Here is a 9,687-nt window from a genome sequence, read left to right as displayed (position 1 = left end):
ATGACGTCAGATTGAGAGAGGCTGCAGACAGACGAGCTCTGAAGGAGATGATGAGATAAATATTAAATCAAATATTAGAATCAAATATTTCTTCACTAGATAATTCAAACTCAAACTAGATATGTGTTAATTACATTAATAATATATTTTTTAATAATATAATATAATAATTCATGCTGCTAAAAAACTAAATAAAAATATTGTGGAAAAAAAAATTATAATATATTTTTTATTTTTTCTTGATGGTTCCTTAAACATTACTTTGAATATATATGTATCATATATATATATATTATTATTTTTAACATTACTACCCGCTCTATTATTTAATTATCATTGTTATATTTATTGTTTTATTCAACTATTTATCCTTTTACTTATTATCACATCAACATTATTTATTTATAATCTTTTATATTCATTTTACTTTTGTATGTATGTAAATATTTAGTATTATCATAGTTATTATTCTTATTTTGATATTTTTTCTAATATTTTTTATTTTTATTTTTATTTATTTCATTATTATTTTAATTTTTAATTTTTATATTTACACATGACTATTTTAAAAACATAAAAAGATGTTTGAATATTGGACCTGTATTATAAAGTTTGCATTTTGCCAATAAAAATAAATCTTGAGAATTAAAAAAAAATCTTAAAATCAAATCTGAATAAAATACAAATAAATAAATGAATAAAATAAAAAGTAGATAAATACATAAATATAAAAATAACATTAAAATTAATGAATAAAATAAACGTTCTCTGACTTTTTTAACGTTTCTCCTCCCTGCAGACTCCGTCATGCTGACTCCAGCTCTCCGCCTGGTTACTATAAAAGGTCTTCTCTTTGACACGGGCGTCTCTGACTGAGCTCAGCAGGGAGTCTCTGCAGACCTGAACACGCCCACCGACAGCCCTCAGCCCTGACAGCGCCCCCTGGAGGCTGAAATGTATATTAGCAGTGTTTTTTAGGAAACTTTGAAGTATGAAGAAGATTTAATGAATGCTGAGAGTGATGGATGAAAGTGTTCCAGTCACCTTCATCACAACACTGTGGACTCTGTCAGTGAGGATCACCATCATCATCATCATCATCATCGTCCTCTTCATCACTGTGTAATGGTATGTATGAGTAGTGGAAACCAGCACAGAGCTGGAACACTGTTTATGACTGCTGCTCACACACACACACACACACACACACACACACACACACACACACACACACACACACACACACACACACACACACACACACACACTCTCTCAGTCCGTCCCTCTGCTGTTATTTTTAGCCTTAAGTCAACACAGAGCTCTGTGTAATGACTCCCCTGAATTCCTCTGTGTTGTATTTGATTTGAACATATCTGTGTTTCATCATCAGCAGACTGATGTTAGAACATTTTAACATTTTACATGAGAACGTTTCATAAGGTGACAATCAGACGGATGATTAGGTTGATTTTTGTTACAGGACAGTGACAGACGGAGCCTCTGTTCTTAGTTTGTCATCTTTCATTTTAAAGTAGTGTAAGTCCTCACATAGACCATCATGAATATTTGTGCATTTATTTAAAGGATGTAATTTAAAATGAGCGTATAAAGGTCCAGGCAGGCTTTGGTGTCAGCAGGAAAAACAGTCTGTATGGAGAGCAAAAGCAGGCTGAACATAATCCACCGTAATGACAGTTCTGCCTCTCTATAAACAGATCTCTGCATGAAGAGCAGCTAACAATCTGTTCTACATCAAACATTTACACTGAGACACTAATCTGCTTGATGCTGTGTCACTAAAGACAATCAGTGCTTAGATTTCCTGACTTCCCTGAACGCAGCATCAGAAATGATGGATCCCACCTCCATTCAACAAACAAACATTGTAGACGTAGTTTTCTTCTCCTCTTGAGGACAGACCTGACAAAGCTTTTTACTTTCAGCTACAACTAACCTGTAATTACAGATTCTGATTCAGAGACATGTTGAGTCTGGATCTCAGGGTCTGGGTTCTAGTCTGAGAAGGGTTCTGGTCTCTGTCTGTAGTCTGAGGAGTATCCACCAATCAGGTGTCAGCAGGAAGAACAGTCTGTATGGAGAGCAACAGCAGGTGTTCTAGAATTCTGACATCATCAAAGACAGAATTGGAGAATTCTGTCTTTGATGATGTCAGAGTTCTGTCTCTGATGATGTCAGAATTCTGTCTTTGATGATGTCAGAATTCTGTCTCTGATGATGTCAGAATTCTGTCTTTGATGATGTCAGAATTCTGTCTTTGATGATGTCAGAATTCTGTCTCTGATGATGTCAGAATTCTGTCTTTGATGATGTCAGAGTTCTGTCTTTGATGATGTCAGAATTCTGTCTCTGATGATGTCAGAGTTCTGTCTCTGATGATGTCAGAATTCTGTCTCTGATGATGTCAGAGTTCTGTCTCTGATGATGTCAGAATTCTGTCTTTGATGATGTCAGAGTTCTGTCTCTGATGATGTCAGAGTTCTGTCTTTGATGATGTCAGAGTTCTGTCTCTGATGATGTCAGAATTCTGTCTCTGATGATGTCAGAGTTCTGTCTCTGATGATGTCAGAATTCTGTCTCTGATGATGTCAGAATTCTGTCTTTGATGATGTCAGAGTTCTGTCTCTGATGATGTCAGAGTTCTGTCTTTGATGATGTCAGAGTTCTGTCTCTGATGATGTCAGAGTTCTGTCTCTGATGATGTCAGAGTTCTGTCTCTGATGATGTCAGAGTTCTGTCTTTGATGATGTCAGAGTTCTGTCTTTGATGATGTCAGAGTTCTGTCTCTGATGATGTCAGAGTTCTGTCTTTGATGATGTCAGAGTTCTGTCTCTGATGATGTCAGAGTTCTGTCTCTGATGATGTCAGAGTTCTGTCTCTGATGATGTCAGAGTTCTGTCTTTGATGATGTCAGAGTTCTGTCTTTGATGATGTCAGAGTTCTGTCTCTGATGATGTCAGAGTTCTGTCTTTGATGATGTCAGAATTCTGTCTTTGATGATGTCAGAGTTCTGAGAACAAATGGAACATTCCATGAAGAAGGTCAGAGCTAAAGAAACATCAGTGTCTCTAATCCTCTTTCATCTCTTTCTCTAAAATACTCTGATGGACTTTCACTTTCTTTTTAATCCCTCTTTCTTGCCTCGCTCCTCTCTCCTAACGTTTCCTCCCTTCCTTTTGATTGCTTCCTCTTCCTTTCCCCTTAATTAGACGAAGCTGTGACCTGGAATAACCTTTTCCTCCTCTTGTTTCCTCCTCCCCTTATTTCCTCTCCTGTTTCCTCTCTACTTGTTTCCTAATCTCCTCTCCTCTGTCCAGCTGATCTTCCAAACTTGGTCATGTTCTTTCGTTCTGCAGCCAAACACTCTTGAGCTTTAAACAACATGACACACACACACACACACACACACACACACACACACACACACACACACACACACACACACACACACACACACACACCCTCTGAGCATGCTCTGGTCTTTACTCTGTTTCTATTTCAGCCTGGCGCTCTCAGACGGTGGTCATGGCTCGCTGCAGGAGTTACTTACGAGGACTCTCCATCTGTGTCACTGTGCTGCTGCTGGTAAGCTAACAGCTAGCTGCTGATAGGCTGATAAGTTTGGTGATAATGTGATGAGATGTTGTTTCTGAATCAATCTAAATGTTAAGATGAGACATTGAGAGGAAATCTAACAGAGACAGGTGTCAGTGAAACTTCTCAGCTCTGTCTTTATGTTTTTATTCAAACTAATTTCTTTAAAAATGTCTTTGAAATGATTAAAAATTAAAATATCTAACAGTTAAAAGTGTTAAAAGTCAACTAAATGATAGTTAGTCGGGGCGGCAGTAGCTCAGTCCATAGGGACTTGACTTGGGAACCTGAAGGGATGCCGGTTTGAGTCCCAGTATGGACGAAGTTTGGCAAGTGGACTGGTGGCTGGAGAGGTGCTGGTTCACTTGCCTGGGCACTGCCGAGGTGCCCCTGAGCAAGGCACCGGACCCCCAACTGCTTGGGGTGCGCTGGTTGATGGCAGCATCCTCACTCTGACATCTCTCCCTGTTCATGTTCACTGCATGTGTGTGTGTGCATGATTGTATGTATACCAAAAACTGTTGGTAGCATGACTGAAAAATTGAATTTCCCCCCTGGGGATTAATAAAGTTCCTTTCTACCTTTCTTATTCAGTCGGACTCATTTTTAATAACAGAGTTTAAAGGCACATTAACTACTGGACATTTTAAAATGGAGGGTAATGATGGTAAAAATAAAGCTATAAGATAAAAAAGTAATGATTACATAAATGAAGTCAAAATATTCTGAGAAAAATATTAAAAAATTGTCAAAAGTAGAGTTATTGTATTATAAGAAAAAGGTTTTAATATTATGAGATTAATTTGGAAAAATATTCTGACAGTAAAATCTGAATTTCCAGAGATGGTTGTTACTTCAAGAAGTTGTAATATTCTAAATATAGAGTGTTTTTCTGAGCGGCACTTCCTGCTGCAACTTTCAGAAAGTCGTCTCTGGAAATGTAAAAACATCTGATATTGAATTTGTGTTGTAAAATTAATATCTGTAAAAACAACAAGTGCCGTTAGCTTCTCCTTAGCACACACTTTGCTAATGTTGTTGACAAAGTTGACACCGGAAGCCCCGCCCCTTCTTTATTCTGATTGGTCGGTGATCAAGGAGGGACATTCATGAGTTTGGTTAGACTATTTTAAACTGTTATTACATCAGTGTTTGAAAATGACAAGATGGGATGCTCTGTGACTGAAATCATGAAGATGTGAGAGGAGAGTTTGAATATTCTGATAAGAGAGTCAAATTAAAGTTTCAAACAGCTCAGTGGAAACTCGTCTCTGAGTCTCTAACATGGAAAATATTCCACCGTGTTGTTCTCTGTTTACCGGCTCCTGTGTTCCTGCTTCCTGTTTTGGCGCCTGTTTGTTATCGTCTGTTAATCAGCTGACAGCGTTAGAGTCAGATATCTGGAGGCCGTGGTGTTTCAGATCATCATGGGACAACGGTGTGTTTTCAAACGTGTGTGTGTGGAGTTCTCTGAGAATGTGTCTGTGATGATCTGTACTCTGGGGCTTCTTAATGTCCTGTCATGTATTTATTAGTTTGGGACACATTGTTGTTGTTGTTGTTGTAGTTGTTGTTGTTGTTGTTGTTGTTGTTGTTGTTGTAGTTGTTGTTGTTGTTGTTGTTGTTGTTGTTGTTGTAGTTGTTGTTGTAGTTGTTGTTGTAGTTGTTGTTGTTGTTGTTGTAGTTGTTGTTGTTGTAGTAGTTGTTGTTGTTGTTGTTGTAGTTGTTGTTGTTGTTGTAGTTGTAGTTGTTGTTGTAGTTGTTGTTGTTGTTGTTGTTGTTGTTGTAGTTGTTGTTGTTGTTGTTGTAGTTGTTGTAGTTGTTGTTGTTGTTGTAGTTGTTGTTGTAGTAGTTGTTGTTGTTGTTGTTGTTGTAGTTGTTGTTGTTGTTGTAGTTGTAGTTGTTGTTGTAGTTGTTGTTGTTGTTGTTGTAGTTGTTGTTGTAGTTGTTGTAGTTGTTGTTGTTGTAGTTGTTGTTGTAGTTGTTAAGTTGTTGGTTGTTGTAGTTGTTGTAGTTGTTGTTGTTGTTGTTAGTTGTTGTTGTGTGTTGTAGTTGTTGTTGTTGTTGTAGTTGTTGTTGTGTTGTTGTTGTTGTTGTAGTTGTTGTTGTTGTTGTAGTTGTAGTTGTTGTTGTTGTTGTAGTTGTTGTTGTTGTGTTGTTGTAGTTGTTGTTGTTGTAGTTGTTGTAGTTGTTGTTGTAGTTGTTAAAGTTGTTGTTGTTGTTGTAGTTGTTGTTGTGTTGTTGTAGTTGTTGTTGTTGTAGTTGTTGTTTTAGTTGTAGTTGTTGTTGTTGTTGTAGTTGTTGTTGTTGTTGTTGTTGTTGTTGTTGTGTTGTTGTTGTAGTTGTTGTAGTTGTAGTTGTTGTAGTTTTTGTTGTTGTTGTTGTAGTTGTTGTTGTTGTTGTAGTTGTTGTTGTTGTAGTTGTTGTTGTTGTTGTAGTTGTTGTAGTTGTAGTTGTTGTAGTTTTGTTGTTGTTGTTGTAGTTGTTGTTGTAGTTGTTGTTGTTGTTGTTGTAGTTGTTGTAGTTGTTGTTGTTGTTGTTGTTGTTGTTGTTGTTGTAGTTGTTGTTGTAGTTGTTGTAGTTTTGTTGTTGTTGTTGTAGTTGTTGTAGTTGTTGTAGTTGTTGTTGTTGTTGTAGTTGTTGTAGTTGTTGTTGTTGTTGTTGTTGTTGTAGTTGTTGTTGTAGTAGGAAGTGAGTGCAGTAGCAGGACGTTGAAGTGAAGCTGTCTCTGTGCAGTGAGAGTGACGTGACGTGTGAGCCTCAGAGTTCCCAGCTGATGAGGGTCTGATGGGAGTCTGATGGGGTCTGATGGAGTCTGATGGGGTCTGATGGGGTCTGATGGGGTCTGATGGAGTCTGATGAGCGTCTCTCTGGGGAAGCAGTTTCAGAGGAATGCTGCTGCTGCTGCTAAAGACTTCCTTCTTCTGTGCAAACCAACAAACACTCTCCATCGCAGCAGTCTGATCCAACTTCTCTAACTGTTTCCCCTCATTACCGCTCCGCAGGTGTCTGGCGTGGTGATGATTGGGGCCGGATTCGCCTCCATGGAAGGCAATACTCCGGTTGCCCAGGTAACCGTGTTTGTTTTTAAAAGCATCAGTTCCTCCCAAAGACTTGATACTACTCTGGGCTAGGGTTGGGGTTAAATCATGGGGGTAATCTCAGTGACGTCGGCCACTGATTTCAGAGGAAGCGTTATGAAGCCTGAAGATGATGGCGGCCATATTGGAAATGCTGACTCTAGCTAGCTAAGCTAAGGGCTGGTTTGACTGACAGGTGGTACCAGCTATAAACCACACATAACTCTGAACCTCAACATAAACTGATGAGTTAGAGACAAATTCAACCCTGACATGTTGTCATTAATAAATATATATGGGCTCCATCTTTTGAATCTAGTTTTTCATTTGGATGAATTTATTTTTCACCCTGGACTGTATAATTATTATTATTATTATAATCATTGATTTAACATTTATTGATCTTATTTCATTATTTATTTCTTGTCAACATGACTCTATTTTTAACTTTTCTTTCCACTCTTACTTGTTTTATTAATGTTAGTTAAAATGTTAATTTTAAGTATTTTATTTATAATAATGCCTTTAATAATTTTACCCTTGCTGTTGTTTTCTGTCTGTGTTATTTAGTGAAGCTCTATGGGCGTCATGTTTATATGTGTGAGAGGGGATATATAAATAAAGTTGAGTTAATACCTAAAGCATGTTTAATTTAGCTTTATTACCCGGCTCTCTTCCTGATCTTCCAGCTTTGTAAGATCCTTGATTCTGATTGGTCCAAAACCCTTGACGATGGTTATTAACTTTCACTAACATGAGCAACACCAGAGTCAATGAGAGGATCAGCTGACGTGATTGACAGGCAGGAACACTGTAGCTGTTGGCGAGGAGGCTCAAGGCCCGCCTCTTTACGTCACACTCGCTTAACAGCAGTTAGGTTGAGTTCAACATTTCCAATATGGCCGCCACCGCCGCCTGGCTTCAGAAACAGACGGGTGACGTCACAGAGACTTTGTCCATATTTATACTGTCTATGATGGAAAACAGGTTCATTCAGGTTCGGATGAACGCCTCTCTCTCTCCTTCTCTTTCTCCCAGTTGTTTGAGCAGCTGTCCAGTAGTGACGGTTTACTGGTCCTGCAGGTGTTCGGTCCGGTCACAGTGGTCTTCTCAGTTATTGGTATCTGTGCAGCAACGCTGGACCTCAAACCTCTGCTCCTGGTGGTGAGACGGCCTTCATACCCTGACTCTACACCTTTCTTTAACCTGAAACTGACTCACCTGCATTACGGGGACATTAAACTTCCTCCCCTTATGAAAGAAGAGTCCCCTCTTTGTATTAAAACTAAAACTGACTCACCTGCATTACAGGGACATTAAAGTTTGTCTCCTTATGAAAGAAGAGTCCCCTCTTTGTATTAAAACTAATACTGACTCACCTGCATTACAGGGACATTAAACTTTGTCCCCTTATGAAAGGCGAGTCCCCTCTTTATATTAAAACTAAAACTGACTCACCTGCATTACAGGGACATTAAACTTCGTCCCCATATGAAAGGCGAGTCCCCTCTTTGTATTAAAACTAAAACTGACTCACCTGCATTACAGGGACATAAAACTTCGTCCCCTTATGAAAGGCGAGTCCCTTTGTATTAAAACTAAAACTGACTCACCTGCATTACAGGGACATTAAATTTCGTCCCCTTATGAAAGGCGAGTCCCTTTGTATTAAAACTAAAACTGACTCACCTGCATTACAGGGACATTAAACTTCGTTCCCATATGAAAGGCGAGTCCTCTCTTTGTATTAAAACTAAAACTGACTCACCTGCATTACAGGGACATTAAACTTCGTCCCCATATGAAAGGCGAGTCCCCTCTTTGTATTAAAACTAAAACTGACTCACCTGCATTACAGGGACATAAAACTTCGTCCCCTTATGAAAGGCGAGTCCCTTTGTATTGAAACTAAAACTGACTCACCTGCATTACAGGGACATTAAATTTCGTCCCCTTATGAAAGGCGAGTCCCCTCTTTGTATTAAAACTAAAACTGACTCACCTGCATTACAGGGACATTAAATTTCGTCCCCTTATGAAAGGCGAGTCCCTTTGTATTAAAACTAAAACTGACTCACCTGCATTACAGGGACATTAAACTTCGTTCCCATATGAAAGGCGAGTCCTCTCTTTGTATTAAAACTAAAACTGACTCACCTGCATTACAGGGACATTAAACTTTGTTCCCATATGAAAGGCGAGTCCCCATTTTGTATTAAAACTAAAACTGACTCACCTGCATTACAGGGACATTAAACTTCGTCCCCATATGAAAGGCGAGTCCCCACTTTGTATTAAAACTAAAACTGACTCACCTGCATTACAGGGACATTAAACTTTGTCCCCTTATGAAAGGCGAGTCCCCTCTTTGTATTAAAACTAAAACTGACTGACCTGCATTACAGGGACATTAAACTTCGTCCCTTTATGAAATGCGAGTCCCCTCTTTGTATTAAAACTGAAACATGAACTTGTCTGTGTTTCTCGTCTCCAGTTTTCTGTTCTAGTATTTGTGGAGTTTGTGGCGATGATGGTTGTCGCCTCACCTCTGGTTCAGGTTCAGTCTCAGGTAACTTCTCTGTGTCAACTTTCATCCCCTTTTTAAGCTGACAGTGCCCCCTGTGGACATTTTCTTTATTGCGGCAAAATCTGTTGAATTTTTGTTTTACTGTTTCTCTGACGTATGAAACTCCACCTCTTTGTTTTTTATAAATTGTTTTTTCAGATGGACAGTGAAGTGGAAAAGGTGTTTCTAAATGTGACCCCCCTTCACAGCACAGAGGTTTACATCCAGAGGGAACTAAACAAACTCCAGACCTCGGTAAGAGACTCTCTCACAGGAACAACTCTGATCTGATCTGAAAGGAATCTAAATAAAGATCATGATGGAGAGAAGCTTAGCATGTTAGCTTGAAACTTGGAACAACTTTGAATTTAGTTCACATTCATGCAGTGATAACGTCTGTTTCCAGGACTCCTGTTGTGGTCTGAGAAG

At 38.7% G+C, this 9,687-nt stretch overlaps 1 protein-coding gene across 1 annotated transcript in view; it reads left to right on the top strand.

Moving 5' to 3' along the window:
• Positions 1-830: 830 nt before the first annotated feature.
• LOC117809947 (23 kDa integral membrane protein-like) overlaps positions 831-9,687 on the top strand; it is a 12,304-nt gene continuing 3,447 nt past the window's right edge. The window contains exons 1-7 of the mRNA XM_034679455.1: positions 831-1,128; positions 3,521-3,603; positions 6,618-6,683; positions 7,731-7,856; positions 9,187-9,261; positions 9,418-9,513; positions 9,665-9,687. The exon at positions 9,665-9,687 is cut by the window's right edge and continues 84 nt beyond it. Coding sequence (XP_034535346.1) covers positions 3,544-3,603; positions 6,618-6,683; positions 7,731-7,856; positions 9,187-9,261; positions 9,418-9,513; positions 9,665-9,687 — 446 coding nt within the window. The 5' untranslated portion in view covers positions 831-1,128; positions 3,521-3,543. The remainder of the gene's footprint in view (positions 1,129-3,520; positions 3,604-6,617; positions 6,684-7,730; positions 7,857-9,186; positions 9,262-9,417; positions 9,514-9,664) is intronic.

The sequence above is a fragment of the Notolabrus celidotus genome, unplaced genomic scaffold (genome assembly GCF_009762535.1).
Source record: "Notolabrus celidotus isolate fNotCel1 unplaced genomic scaffold, fNotCel1.pri scaffold_89A_arrow_ctg1, whole genome shotgun sequence".
NCBI lineage: Eukaryota > Metazoa > Chordata > Actinopteri > Labriformes > Labridae > Notolabrus > Notolabrus celidotus.
Note: the sequence above shows the minus strand (reverse complement) of the source record. Positions and strands in the feature narration are given on the sequence as shown.